This window comes from Centropristis striata, chromosome 10 (genome assembly GCF_030273125.1).
Source record: "Centropristis striata isolate RG_2023a ecotype Rhode Island chromosome 10, C.striata_1.0, whole genome shotgun sequence".
Classification (NCBI taxonomy): Eukaryota; Metazoa; Chordata; class Actinopteri; order Perciformes; family Serranidae; genus Centropristis; species Centropristis striata.
The window spans coordinates 36404257-36420385 of NC_081526.1; the positions used below are offsets into that span (position 1 = coordinate 36404257).

General features: G+C 40.4%; 1 protein-coding gene across 1 annotated transcript in view; it reads left to right on the forward strand.

The window, feature by feature from the left end:
* enox1 (ecto-NOX disulfide-thiol exchanger 1) overlaps positions 1 to 11659 on the forward strand; it is a 52648-nt gene extending 40989 nt beyond the window's left edge. Inside the window, exons 12-14 of the mRNA XM_059342392.1 lie at positions 3858 to 3960; positions 9794 to 9879; positions 10006 to 11659. Of these exons, the coding sequence (XP_059198375.1) occupies positions 3858 to 3960; positions 9794 to 9879; positions 10006 to 10137 (321 nt within the window). The 3' untranslated portion in view covers positions 10138 to 11659. The remainder of the gene's footprint in view (positions 1 to 3857; positions 3961 to 9793; positions 9880 to 10005) is intronic.
* Positions 11660 to 16129: the final 4470 nt, after the last annotated feature.

Genomic DNA, 16129 nt, shown 5'->3' on the forward strand with positions numbered 1-16129 from the left:
CAACTAAAACATCAATCCGCTTCCCAATTCATCGCACAAATTCGTAAGAACCCCCAGACTTTAGTTACAGACCCAACCGAGATAAATAATATTTTTGCTTCATATTATTCTGATTTATATAAATCTGAAGCCTCATCAGACACTACCTCAATGAACAAATTCTTAGAGAACTTAGTCTTCCCTTTAATTGATACTAATTCTAAAAATACCCTTGATGCTCCTCTCAGCTTGGAAGAGGTGAAAGCCAGCCTTAAATTAATGCAAAGCGGCAAGGCACCAGGCCTAGATGGTTTCCCATCTGAATTTTACCAGAAATTTTCTGATCAACTCACGCCCCTGCTATTGGATATGTTTAACGACTCCTTTGAGCTCGGCACCCTTCCTTTGTCCTTAACTCAAGCGTCAATATCACTCATCCCAAAGAAAAATAAAAACCTTGAAGATTGCAGCAGCTGGCGTCCCGTCAGTTTGCTCAACAGTGATATTAAGCTACTGGCTAAGACCCTTGCTGGACGCCTCGACCCCTGCCTACTAAACATTATCTCAAAAGACCAGACTGGTTTTATAAGGGGCAGACAGTTATCCTCAAATATACGCCGTCTGCTCAACATAATACTGTCAAAACCTGAATCACAAGACCCTGAAATGGTAATTTCTATGGATGCCGAAAAGGCTTTTGACAGAGTGGAGTGGAATTATTTATTTTCAGTTCTAAATAGGTTTGGTTTTGGTAAAAATTTTATCTCGTGGATTAAACTGCTATACAGCACCCCAATTGCTAGTGTAAGGACTAACTTGACACAGTCAAATTTCTTTCCTTTAACACGCGGCTGCCGCCAAGGATGTCCGCTATCACCATTGCTGTTCGCCATTGCGATTGAACCGCTTTCCATTGCCCTTAGGAGCTCACAGCTCTTTACTGGTGTCTATAGGAATGGGTCTGAGCACAGAGTATCGCTTTATGCCGATGACCTCTTACTCTATGTCTCTAACCCCAATGTCTGCATTGACAAGATTCTGGACATTTTACACACATTTGGTTCCTTTTCTGGTTATAAATTAAACATTAATAAAAGTGAATGCTTCCCACTCAACGACGCAGCAAAACAGATCCCGGCTCAGACACTACCATTTCGCTTAGCCTCTTCTAGTTTTCAATATTTAGGCATCAATGTCTTAAATAGTCTTCCTTTACTGTATAAACATAACATTGCAGAACTGGTCAGAAAGGTTAAGTCAGATCTGCTACGCTGGAATACCCTCCCATTGTCGCTTCTAGGTAGAATCAACTCTATTAAAATGAATGTCCTACCAAAATTTTTATTTATTTTTCAGTGCCTACCTATTTACCTGCCCAAATCATTTTTCAAAGAGTTGGATAAGATTATTTCACATTTCATTTGGGCAGGAAAGACCCCAAGGGCAAAGTACTCAGTTTTGCAAAGAGCCAAAGATGAGGGTGGCCTTGCTCTGCCGGACTTCAGGGCATACTATTGGGCAGCCAACATTCAAAAAGTCTATACCTGGCACAACTTCCCCAGCACAGACTGGTGTCAGATGGAAGCCTACTCTTGTAACCCTATCTCTTTATCAGCTTTAATATGTGCCCCTTTAAATGTACCCCCTACTAAAGTCATCTCCAACCCAATTGTTTTGTCTACTATAAAAATCCTGAAACAGTTTAAACGGCATTTTAAAATCACTTCTCTTTCTCTACTAATGCCCTTTTGTGAAAACCATTTATTTCCACCCGCGGCACTTGACTCAACTTACAATCGGTGGAAAGACAAAGGGCTGGTGAATTTTGATCAGCTTTTTGATGTGGACATTTTTACCTCCTTTGAGAACCTCCGAATTAAATTTGCCCTTCCACAATCTAATTTATTTAGATATTTTCAAACCAGAGATTTTGTCCGTTGTAATTTTCCCAATTTTCCCCACAAACCACCTCGTACTCTTATTGATGTGATTCTTTCTCTTCCTGTGGTCCGTGGATTCATTTCAATTGCGGTAAAATTAATCATGTCATCACTATCATCCCCACTGGCAACTAGGAATTCATGGGAAAAGGAGCTAGGTTGTACCTTGTCAGACGAATGGTGGCAAAGGGCCCTTGACAGGGTTAACTCCACCTCATCTTGTGCCAGTCTGACATTAATTCAATTCAAGGTCCTACACAGGATACATTTTTCCAAAACTAAACTTAAAAAACTTTTTAATACAAGCGATACATGTGACAGATGCTCTCTGTCACCAGCTAGTCATACACACATGTTTTTTTCCTGTCCGAGACTAAGCTCATTCTGGTTGTCTTTTTACAATACTTTTTCAAAAGCTTTAAACAAGCCGATACCTTCCAGCTCTTTAACCTCCATCTTTGGAGTGCCTAAAAATTACACCCACTTCACCAACAGGGAAAACAACTCAATTGCTTTTGCATCTCTGGTAGCCCGCAGACGTATCTTACTTCATTGGAAGGATAAGAATCCTCCCTCCCCTAACTCTTGGCTAAAGGATCTAATGTCATTTCTACACTTAGAAAAAATCAAGTTCAGTATTAGGGGGTGCTCCGACAACTTTTATAAAACTTGGAATCCCATTCTTTCCCTAATTGAGTCTATTTCATTGTTAGATGATTAACATAGATGGTTCTAATTAAGATAAATTGATATAACTTTTAAATGGCCAGTAATTGTTTTTAGTAAACTGATTTGGTGGTCAAACTCAAGGCACAACATATACAAATTGTTATAGCTATTTTGTTTGTTTTTTCTAAGCATTCTGTATATCTCCTCTAAATTTCCCTTTTTATTTTATTTTATTATTTAGTATTGTTATTATTTGTTTGGTTTTATGTGTATGTATATTTGTGTATGTATATATGTATATTTTTACTTTTATTTTTGTTTGTTTTTTTATTTTTATTTTTTTATTGTTCATTTGGCTACCGTTCACCCCTCCTGTTTTTCTTTGAGGGGGAGAGAGTTGTATTTTCTCATTATCATTACTATTTATAGTTTTTTGCTTATTTTATGTGAATGTAACTCTCTGGTTCGGGGGGTGGGGGGTTGTTCTAAAAGGGGGAAAAATGGGTGAATTGTACCTTTCCTGATTGAATATGTATTATGTCCTGACAACCCAATAAAGATATATATGAAAAAAAAAAAAAAAAGAAAAAAAAAAAATGTGGACAAGAAGAGACTATAGAGAAATATCATATAATTTTACTCGTAACTTCTTTACTTTTGGCTTTTACATGCATATATTTTACTCTTCAAACTGTATTTTTACGTCTAACCAGAGCAATTTTTGTATTTTTGTAGCTTAGATTGAATGAAAGTGACAGTGAATCATTTGGACACGTTGGGCTGATAACAACCTGCTGAGCTGCCAGCAGGCGGAGCAGGTCAGCAGGGTTATAGAGAAAGTTCAGTTCAGATATAGTCCAGTTTAGATGGGCTGCTTCTGTGTCCTCACACACACACACACGCACACAAATACACACACACACACACACACACACACACACACTCGTCAGATGAACTTGTGACCTGAAGCTGCTGGAGTGGAACGTGACTGAAGAACACAGATACATAAAACATGTTTCTGACCTGTTTCTGAGTGCTTTTAATCATATCATGTGTGTGTTTGTGTGTGTGTGTGTGTGTGTGTGTGTGTGTGTGTGTGTGTGTGTGTGTGTGTGTATACAGTATTTTCTGTACATCTAAGTGCTTCTTTGTCCTCTGCAGGATTCATGTTTGTTCTGGATGAACTGTGTGAACTTCAGATCTTTTACTATAAGTGCCAATAAAACTAATGTGTGTGTGTGTGTGTGTGTGTGTGTGTGTGTGTTCCAGCCGGTGAACGGGTGTGTTCCTGCGCTGTTCCTCGGCAGAGAGAGGAGGAGTGAGGTCCTCCTGAGAGGGGGCGTGGCCTCAGAGAAGGAGGCGCTGCTGCTCGGTAAACACACAACAACACCTGACGGCTGCAATATTCATTATTTCTGTCCTGTCAGCTGCATATGACTCCTAATTATACAGGTGCATCTCAATAAATCAGAATATCATAGAAAGTTTATTTATGTCAGGAATTAATTCAAAAAGGTGAAATAACACATTATATAGATCCATTACACACAGAAGGAAACATTCCATGTCTTCATTTATTGAATTTCTTCTAATTATAATGACTTATTATGGCTTACATTTAATGAAGACCTAAAATTCAGTGTCTCAAAATATTTTAATATTACAAAAGACCAATTTTAAAAAGTATGTTTAATATGTAAATGTTGCCTCTGAAAAGTATGTCCATCTATATGACTCAATACTTGGTTAGGGCTGTTTTACTTGAACTACTGGAAATGGACTTTTACATCATATTCTAATGTATCGAGATGATCCTGTAGATACTGTTTGTGTCAATCTGACCCTGAAGAGAAGAGATGACTCGTGTTCATTTATCAACATCACTCCATAAAAGAAATAAAGACACAAAATGACCAAAAAAGACACAAAATGACCATAAAAGAAACAACATGGCAAAAAAAGACACAAATTGACCACAAAAATACATAAAATGACCACAAAATGACACAAAATGACCAAAAAGAACCTGTAAAATTCCTGAAGACTTCTCTCCATTTTCTCTCTTTCTGTTATTGTGTATTGCGGATTTGCTTAACTCAAAATCCGTGGAATAGCCACGGAATCACTCAAATTTCCGTTAAACTGACACGGATTTCGCTACAATGCAAGTTAATGACAGTCATATCCCGTGGCTATTCCATGGATATTTTTTCCTATTGGTTTGTTCCAAGTCACGTGACTTTCAAGGTTTCGGCGGTCAAATTTTTCTGCTGTTTTATTTTGTAATCTGTAATCTACCGGATGTGTGATGCGATCTCATTGAGGCTCTCCTGTTTTAGTTAAAATATCTTCATTAAACAAACATTGTTGTTGTTTTTTTAGCGATTTAAAGTGATTATGTACATTCACTGAGTGAATATTTAGAAAATAAAACATATTTCTCGCTAGAAATGTAATCAAAATCCATTTTTATGCAGAAACTAAGTCAAAATATTGATTTTTTCACTAAAAATGAGAGAACTGTCCGCCGTGTTTTTTGTTCTGACAGCTCACTTAAGAGCTGATATTTCGACATTTTCCATGGTTTTCTTGATAATAACCACAATCATTATCAAAAAACCATGTTAAATGTCCAGATATCAGCTCTTAAATTAAACTCTTATAGGCTATTTTTGTTGTCATCATTATATTTGTCCAAACAAATGTACCTTTAGTTGTACCAGCCACTAAAATTAACAAAAATCGATGAAGCAAAAGGTTAATTATGAGCAAATGATGTAGTATAAAGTGCGACAAAGTCCGTGATCATCAGTTTCTTTCCTGCAGCTGGAAGCCGTTTAGTTCTGGGATGTTTGTTTGTTTGTTTATTTGTTTGACTGGAGCTCACAGACAGAAACAGACAGAGCAGAGAGTGTGTTGGAGCTCTGAAGCTGTTTGTTCACATTAAAGATGGAGGCGCTCGTCACGGTTCTGGTGTCTGGGGGGTCGGGGGGCTTTCAACCAGAACCAGTGGAACCAGAACTGTCTCTTCTTCTCTTGCTCTCTTCCTCTGAGTGCTCAGTGTGCAGCAGCTGGACTGAATTCATTCCTGCTGCTTTTGTTCTTCTGTATAAATCGCGGTGCTCCAGCAGCTCTCAGCGCGGCGCAGCCATCTGTATTATCTGTGCTGGAGCTTTGTCCGGAGCAGAGCAGAGCAGAGCAGAGCAGGAGGAGCAGCAGCTCATTTATCTCTCTTAGTGGAGCCACAAAATCCTGATATGAAGGAGCGAGGAGGCGCGGCGCTCCGTCTTCCTCTGACTGCCTGAATCTGCTGCAGCCTCGCTAACAGAAACACACACAGTTTATATTCACACACAGATCTATTCTTGGGACATGTCGTATATATAACTCACAGCATTAAAGGAGCAGGTTTTCAACATGCCACCACATTAGTGTAGCGGCTTAGCACTCTCTCTGCGTTGTGTCATTTAGTTGAAACGAGGACATCTGATTGGCATCCAGCCATTTATTCTGGTAACTGGTAATACACAGTAACAGGTGCATCCCTCATTAAACCACAAGGTCCAAATGCCGTAATTGCATTACAATAAACACAAAATACAAAAATCATACCTGGTAATACACAATAACAGATGCATCCCTCTGAAAAATATAAAATTAAAAGACACTGTCAAGTTTCTACTAAAATAAAGTGAAATTAAATTAATATATTAAAAAAAAAGACACCACAAGGTCCAAATGCAGCTGCCCCCGGGGTGCACGACACTAAACCCCAGGGGTGCTGCGTTCAATACCCATGGTTATTTAGAGATGGCAAGTGGAATCACTAATGACCTGATTAACTATGTTACATTAGCTTCAGCCTGAATACAGGGTTGCTGCTGGGTTCTTAAAGGTAGTAAAAGGTAGGAAATGAAATTAGCCAAAAATAAGGCCATTAAAAAGTATTTAACCCATAAGAACCTATGGTGACACCAGTGTAACAAACACTTTAAATCTTCTAGAATCTCCCGTATTCAGCTTTATGCTTCACATTAACTCATTAAATCCCTAAGAGACGTATACTCAACACCTTTGTGTGGTGGTCATGTGACTTTGACAAGAAGTGACTTCTCCAAAATGTGTCTGTGCATGTGTGTATTTAAAAAGGTATTGAAATGTATTAAATTCAACTTAAATATTTCTGTATATACCCTGGAATAGTGGAATATTTGATGGTTGTGTTTGGGGTGAATGTGGTGAAAACAGCAGATCCTTCCACTCAGGCTGTCTGTGGAGCTGACAGAGAATAAATGTATTAAACAGAGAACTCCTGAGAACAAAGCAGACACCCGCAGAGCTTTTTACATTTATGAACGATTCTCTGGTGGAGAGCTGAAGCTGCTGACCTCCGAGTCGTTTTGCTTCTTTCTGTGGATTAAATTGAGCCTCAAAGTTTTGTTTACAACCATGAAAATTATATTCAAGAAAGGGCACTCGGTCTGTGGGGCTCAAAGTGACAGGAAATATATATTTCATTTTATTATTTTTTTAAACAAAATACACATCAAAATAAGTAATGTCTGTGTGTTCCTCAGCATATCACACACACACACACACACACACACACACCCCTCCATGTCTGCAGGAGCTGCAGCTTTGATTTTATTGGGTGTGCTTGAAAAAGCACACTATATGTTATTCACCGGACCTATTCTTATTCTTCCGGGTTTTTTCTGGTCGCACATACACCAAAAAGGTATCAAATCGACCAGCGCTCGAGGCCGCAGATACCACTCTACAGAAATAATTTATACATAGAAACACAGAAAAATTTGTTTTCTCACTCACATTGGTGTGGTAAAGCTGTCAGAGTTATAGTTTGGGCGTAGGACGCACAGATGATCCACCAACACGCACCAACAGCCCCATAGACCGCCATGGTAAAAAGGCGGGAACATTTCTGGAGCAGAGCTACCAGTTTGTTCTGATCGCTCTAAAAAACTATTTCTTAAATTTTCTTCACAAAACACATATGTAGACGTTCAGGAAGAACCTCAGGATGCTGAGAGTGAAGTTGTTAATCTGATAGGAGCTACAGTTTTCCCCAAAATGCTTTCTGTTCCAGGGGCACGTTCACCTGTTTTTTCTGTTTCAGTGGTGGAACAGGAGCAGTTGATTTCAGTTGATTGTTCTGCTTTCTCATACACACACTAACTGAAAACTGTCAGTTTACACTAACTGATTGGCTTCATACACTAACTGACGGCACTAGTATCAGACAGACAGACACACACACCAACACCTGGTTTATCTTACTTGACTTCCTCCTCTTTTCCATTTTGAAAACAGTTCAAATTGTAATGTGATAATGTATGGGAGAGGGTCACGGGCCAGAGTCAAGCACACTCAAAATATCTTTAGAAATGTTCTAGTTTTAAGTTTCTAGTCTTAACTCTGACCAACAACAACAACAACAACAACAACAACAACAACAACAACAACAACAACAACAGTAACCTGCTGTATTACTGCAGTACTCTCACACTGTTGCTCTGTAAAGTAAAGTCCAAGTTGTTTTTTCTTCTCTCATTTGCTGCAGTTTCTTTTGGTGCTGCAAGTTTGAAATTTAATTTGCACGCGCGCACAAACACACACACACACACACACACACACACACATGCACACACACATACACACACCCACACACACACACACAGACACACACACACACACACACACACACACACACACACACACACATACAGAGTCCTCTCTGTTCCATGTGAGCAGGTCTGGTGGAAGGAATTGAATTAGGCCTGTCTGTAATTGGCAGCGTTTCGCCACATAAATCAGGGAAATAAATATTGGCTGTGCCGGGTCCTCCAGGGGACTCCACTCTAGCCCCTCCCCCTCTCTGCACCCCACCCCCCACCCCACCTCCTCTCCCTCTCCCTCCCCCTCCCCCCTCACTGCCTGTGCATGGCTATCTACCTTAGCAGGACCTCTCACTAGTAATCAGCTCAGGAGCAGTTTGTGCTCCGGCCAGAGTTTCTTCTGGAGTCGTTTGTTTATTGTGCAGCAGTTTGATGCTGCAGCTGCTAAACTCACATCCACCGTCAGCTCTCTCTCTCGCTCTCTCTCTCTCTCTCTTTCTCTCGCTCTCTCTCTCTATCTCTCGCTCTTTCGCTCTCTCACTCTCTCTCTCTCTCTCCCGCTGCTGCTCTCTTGCTCGCTCTCTCGTTCGCTCACTCTTACTCTGCTGCTGTCGGTCGCTCTATCTGTCTCGCTCTCTCGCTGCTGCTCCCTCTATCTCTCACTCTCTCACTCACTCACTCTGTCTCTCCTTCTTGCTTGTCTCTCTGTTTCTCCCTCTCTGTCTCTCATTCTCTCGCTCGCTCGCTCTTTCACTGCTGCTCGCTCTATCTCTCTCTTGCTCTCTCTCCCTTGCTTTCTCTCGCTCACTCCCTCACGCTCTTTCTCCCTCTCTCTGTCTCTCCCTCTCACTCTCTATATCTCTCACTCTTTCGCTCTCTCACTCTCTCTCTCGCCCTCTCTTGTCCTCTCTAGTCTGTCTGTCTCAAGTTCTCTCACTCGCTATCTCTCACTCTCTCTCGTTCGCCCTTGCAATCTCTCTCTCTCCTTTCTCTGCTTCTCGCTCTCTCTCTCTGTCTCTCCCTATTTGTCTCTCGTTCTCTCAATCACTATCTCTCACTCTCTCTTGTTCTCTCTGTCTCTCTGTCTCTCACTCTCTCTTGCTTGCTCTCCCTTTCTCTATTTCTCTCGCTCTCTATCACTCGCTCTCTTGCTCTTTCACTTGCTGTCGCTCTTTCGCCCTCGCTGTTGCTCCCTCTATCTCTCGCTTTTTCACACTCATTGTCACTCACTCTCTCGCTCTCGCTCTCACTCGCTCTCCTCCCTAAAAAAATTACCCAATCATTTAGTATACGTAATAATTTAAAAAATTGAATAACATTTTTTCAAAAAAAAATCAACAAAGCGGTTAAAATTCTGTAATTAGATTAATATTTGATTGTAACAATCAGGATTGAAGTCAGCGAAAGTTTTAAGTCAGTGAAAGTGGAAAATCATATTTATACATAATTTTATGTCAGTTTTTTAGACATTTCTGTCCCTTAAAGACGAGGCGCATTAATGGCATCCTTCTGTGAAAACAAGCATCTTTTTACATTTCTTTGTTTTTTGTTCCTGTCGTCTTCTCTCAGGCATCATTTCCACCTTCCTGCACGTCCATCCGTTCGGCGCCAACCTGGAATATCTGTGGTCGTACATCCAGAGACTGGACTCAAAGGTAAACACTGGAAACACAAACACACAACAGGAGAGACAATTCTGGTTTTGGTTCTTCTGACTCCATTTGTCTTCTAACATCATCTCCTGTCCCTCTATGTCTCTCTGTGTCCTCTGTCCTCCTCAGGTGTCTGCGGGGCAGCTGGAGCGGCTGATGCTGCGCCTCCCTTTGATGTTCCGTCAGGAGCTGAGTGGCGTCGGAGCGACTCTGGAGAAACGCTGGAAGTTCTGCGGCTTCGACAGCCTCGGCTCGGCGTGACACAGGGAGAACGCACACACACACTGACCTGGACAGAGACACTGACTCCACCTGTGTGTGTGTGTGTGTGTGTGTGTGATGTTGGACACACGGCGGCGGTGTCGGGCCACACCAGCTGAAGTCAAACCAAAGCTGAAAAACTGTCGTGCCAAACAGCAGAATGAGAGCGTTCGCTGCCTGTTTTGTCCAGATTTTATCAGTTTAGCGTCCCGCGGCGTGACGAGGCTGCAGGCTGTTTGGAGATGAAGCAGACGAACCTCGAAGCAAACTGCAGGAGTTTACACAGCAACTGTTTAATCTGTCATCAGAGAGTTGCAGTGATCCGTGTGTGATCTCGTGATATTAAACAAACTAACAGTGATATGTACAAAGTCAATGCAAAGACGAGCGTGACGTGGAGTTATTGTGTGAACTTGAAGCCTGAGAATCTCCTGCACAGCATCGCTCTGCTGCACCAGACTCCATGGAGAAAACCATCGTTTTAACAGCAGTGTTCTTGTGTTCTTCAGACCTGAAAAAGCATCAATTCAGCTTCATGTTGGAGTTATTTCAGCATCCTTTAGATCCGTTTATTCACATTAAATCACAGAGAAATGTCTTTATTCTGCTTCATATTCATGTATTAGTGCTGAACCAGCAGTCATCCAGACACAGTTCTTGGAGAAAGATCAGATTAATAATGGAGATGGGGATGTGGTTATTTCAGTGTTTTTGGCATCTACACTGGCTCGTATTGCACAAATAAACACAACAATTCTGTGGTCAAACTGCAAAAATCCACTGCAAAGCCAAAACTAATGAAAAAACCCTGCAATTCAGAAGTCAGTGAGTCATGTGGAGTCATGTGGAAAAAAATGGAATTAATTACGACAAAAAACACAAACTGTTCCATCAAGAAACATTCAGAAACTTTAGGAAAATGTGTGTGAAGTGTTCCTGCAGATGAAATCCATTCATGTCTTTGTGCTGTTGTTAGATTCACAGATTATTATAAAACATTATGAAAGACATATTGACAGATTTGCAGTTGCTATGTAATCAAAACATGAAGTCATGTTAATTTCTTAGGAATGTTTGAATGAACATAACGAGGGGAAACATCTGCAGCATTTAGAATCATCAGTGACGTTTTTTTTTCTTGGATATAAATGTGTAAAAGGAGAATATTATTCTATGAAAACTGTATAAAAGAGTTGGAAATATGAGAGAATAACTGTGTTTAAAGGATGATGTGAGAAGAGTAAATTAAATCATTACGCTTAATTTATTTCATAATACTGTAAGAAGAAGCTGAAGTTACATAATGTGTTTAAATATGATGAATTATGGTCCTGACTGTCTCCTGCTTCTGTTCAAATAATCGTCTTAAGTTAAAGAGTTAGAAGGTTTTAATTTCCAAAGACCTCAAAGCTGTCGCATCACTAATGATATGATGTGATTTTGTACTGCACTTCCATAAACTTTGTTTTCTTATTTAAATAAAGTTGTTGTCATCAGAGAGATGCAGTAACCAGTTACACTTTCTTTCTTTCTTTCTGTTTGACTTCTTTAAACGGTCGGTCAGCTGGACTCACTTATTCCTTAAAGCTCCACAGGATGATGTAACTGCTCCCAACCACAGAGAGCTTCTGATGAAACACAGGCGTAACCCTCACTGTGTGTGAGTGTGTGTGTGTGTGTGTGTGTGTGTGTGTGTGTGTGATATCTAGATGAGGATCTAGGGCAGAGCTCCATTGTGTCAAACACAATCTGTGATAAACCTGCAGACTGAACATGTGCACATTTCTTTTTCTCTCTTTCAGCTCAAGAAAACTGAATTTCAAAGAGACGTTCATGCAGAGAAGTCCACGTATTTTATGATTTTTTTATGGATTGACTGAAAGCCTGCAGTCGATGCAGACTGTTACAGCTTCAGTTAACGTCTGCGCAGTCGATGCAGACTGTTACAGCTTCAGTTAACGTCTGTGCAGCTGATGCAGACTGTTACAGCTTTAGATAACGTCTGCACAGTCGGTGAAGACTGTTACAGCTTTAGATAACGTCTGCGCAGTCGGTGAAGACTGCTACAGCTTTAGATAATGTCTGCGCAGTCGATGCAGACTGTTACAGCTTTAGATAACGTCTGCGCAGTCGGTGAAGACTTACAGCTTTAGATAACGTCTGCGCAGTGGGTGAAGACTGTTACAGCTTTAGATAACGTCTGCGCAGTTGGTTCAGACTGTTACAGCTTTAGATAACGTCTGCGCAGTTGGTTCAGACTGTTACAGCTTTAGATAACGTCTGCACAGTTGGTTCAGACTGTTGCAGCTTTAGATAACGTCTGCACAGTTGGTTCTGACTGTTACAGCATTAGATAGCGTCTGCGCAGTCGTTGAAGGCTGTTACAGCTTTAGATAGCGTCTGCGCAGTCGGTGAAGGCTGTTACAGCTTTAGATAGCGTCTGCGCAGTCGGTGAAGGCTGTTACAGCTTTAGATAGCGTCTGCGCAGTCGGTGAAGGCTGCTACAGCTTTAGATAGCGTCTGCGCAGTCGGTGAAGGCTGTTACAGCTTTAGATAATGTCTGCACAGACTGTTGCGCCATCAACTGTGTGTGAGCTGATGGTGAGACAAAGATTTAATCCATTTATGTCTCTATTCAGCATTCATTTCTATCTATTTTTCTTGATAAGAGTTTTATTAATCTGAGATGACAGAGTCTCGTCTCTGTAATTACTCCCGTCGTCTTTTTTCTGGAGTTTGCAGATCAAAACATGAACAGAATGAATTTCATCATTTCTTCAGTTTAACCTTGTGACACTTATTAAAACAGCATCTGTTATTTCATTAACATATTCATTTTATAGCTCTGTCAGCTGTAATGAATCAAACGTGTCACATTAGTTTACATTATTAGATTACAGACGGCAGCTCGTGTCTGTCCGGTTCCAGCAGCAGCTCCGTGTCCTCGGGGCCGACACAACAAGAATCCAGTCGTACAGTTTGAGGTTCCTGGACAGGAGAAACACATAATGACACGACGGGCCGAGCTGATGGAGGAAGCTCTGCAGTATTTATGTCTCTGTTCAGTTTACTGAGTCAACAGCAGGCTTCTCTCTCTCTCTGCGGGCCTCTCGCTCCTCATGTCACCATTTGTACACAACAGCTGGCAGCAGCTGCAGTCCCACATCCACCAGCTCATCATACACTTCATACGGGTTATACAGGATAAGGACATCAGCTGGGAAAAAATGCAGAAAAATAGGCTGTTGTTATTTTACGTCTGGATCATTTTAACATTTTTATTGTTCAAATCGGTGTCATGATCTAAGAGTGTTTTTTTCAGCCTGTATGAAGACGTCGTCACTGTGAAATCACACGTCGGTTTGTGCAGGACGGGTCTAAATCTTGGAGCAACACGGGAAGGAAGCGTCGGCACATCATTGAAAACATCGTCACATTATTTTTGAGAAATCGCAGCTTCAAAATAACAAATCAAATCAGTGGAATGATCTGTCTGGACGTCTCCTCTGGTACTGGTTTGAACTGGTTCTAACACACCAGCAGCTCGGTCAAACTGGTGAAACTGGATCGTATTCAAACCTGATTTGTTTTTTAGTTTAGATTTAAATTTTGTCATTATTATGAAACCAAGATCTTACTCATTTCGGTTCATTTTTGTGAAAAAAACAAAACAAAAAAAAACATATATATATATATATATATATATGGTCTAATTCCATATCACATTAAAAACATATCAATATATTATTTATATCAATAAATGGGCGATAGCCCAGCCCTACTAAGACTGGACGCAGCGATGATGATCCTGCAGAATATACAGATCCAACAGTCTGCTGCACTGCAAATTATTTGTTTCTTACCAAGATAAAGAAAAAAACTTAGATTTAGAAGATAATTGATCTTGTTTTAAGAGTTTATTTATAGTGTTCAACATGCTTATTTCTAGATTTAACAATCTTAATTCAAGAAATCTTGTCAGGTGAAATTATCTTTCCATGCAGCAAGATCATTTCCCTCAGGCTTTAATTTTTTTAAAATCTTGTTTTTAGACTAAACACCTTATTTGCAGTGTGACTATAAGCTCTGCAGTCCCCATGATGTTTCTGTTTACATATCCGTCTCAGATGGAGAACCTTGCAGTGACGGGGTGTGAGTGGGGCAGGGGTAGGGTAGGCAACCCGCGGCTCTGGAGCCACATGTGGCTCTTCAGGCCATCTACAGCGGCTCAATGTGACTCTGATCGAAAGTTATTTCTTAACATTTTAATTATAATTTATCATTGGTGTAGGCCCACATCAATTTGTATTCTTCAATTGTAAAAAATTTGTGGTTTATAAACAGGTCAGTAAAACATTTTCTTTTAACATTTTCGCCAACTAAAATGTGCATCATAGCTTATGAAAGTCTATGGCCCGACACCTTAACCTCTAAATTTTCCCAATTTCAAGTCTTGTTTTGACAAAAACCATATTAATAACTGCTCATTGTGACCTATTAGTAATGTTGGTAGGTTGAATAGGCTTTAATTAAGGCTGTTTTATCTTAATTGTAAGGCTAAAAATAATTGTGGCTCCATTCCGTGATTTTTACTCTTTTTTTTGGCCAACAATGGCTCTTTTGTTATTAAAGGTTGCCGACCCCTGGACCAGGGGGACTGGACTGTTAAAAGGATTCAATGACCACTGTCTTGTGTTCTCATTAGTTCAGTTTGGGTGTGCCATGGTGATGAGATGGCAATCTGGAGCTGCCATTCTCAACGGGTACCCTCTTGAGTATTTCTCAGGGACATTTGACATGCTATTGTGTTGTAAACTGAGCAGTAAAAGCAGTCCAGCACAATTCGCCTTATAAAATACATTTCTTGTGCATCACATAACAGACTCAGTGACGTACTCGTGTTTTTCCCGGCTGGTGATCAGGACGGAGACTTCAGCGACAGAAAGTTCTTTAACATTTCTGTAAAACAAAACTGGACCTGGAGAAATAATAATGGCTAATTTACAGTTTTAAACTGTTATTACAGCAGTATTTTCTCCAGATGAAGGTGTTGTACAACACAAGGGAACAAAAAGAAACAGAATAGTGAGAGAACAGGATTAGTAAAGCTGTGTCTGTGTTCTTCCTTCTCACTGTTCCTGTCCTCTATCTCTTTCTCACAGTCCCTCCTCTTCCATTTATCTCCTTCTCTCTCCGTCTCTGCCTCTATTGTTCTGGGCTCTGAAAGCAACATCAAACACAAACAGAAATTACAGAGGATGTAGCTGTCAGCGCTGGATGAGGATTCCTCAGGCCAGTAATTACTTCCAGCTCCCGGTGCTCGCTCTGTGTCGGATAAACACACAGATCCAATATGATGCTCGGTGGTCAGACGGGCCAAAGGTTTGACTCAAATAAAACGGCCGCTATGGATCAGGGAGGAGTTCTTTATTTACACATTTACACATGCAGGTGATGCTTGTTGTGTCTTCTCACCACTGAGCATCCTCATTGTAAACCACATGAGGTGGTGTGAGCTTTAACACCACAGAATCAGTTCTTTTATATACCGCTCTGCAAGTTCACAGATCAAACATGAACCCAGCTATTGGATAAAGTGCAAAAATATCTGCTTCTGCACCCGTTTTGAAAGTTATTTGGTGATTTTAACTGTATCAGCTCATCAGTAGAGCTGAGTAGGAGCCTGGTCCGTCTGCTGGCAGGTCCACTAGGTTGTTATCAGCACATTCAATGGCTGACTGAGTCATCCTGCTCTTCTGGGGCCTCATGTATCAATAATAATAATAACTTCATTTATAAAGCACCTTTTAAAAACAGCAGTTTACAAAGTGCTTCCACAGAGAGATAAAGTTCTCTTCTCGTTGGCTTTTAACACCACGTAGAGTGTTGATTTTATGTTGATTTCATGTTGATTTGAATATTTTATTTATTTATTATTATGATTATTTATTTTTTTATTTGTATACATGCATATTTTATTTTGTGCGGGCAG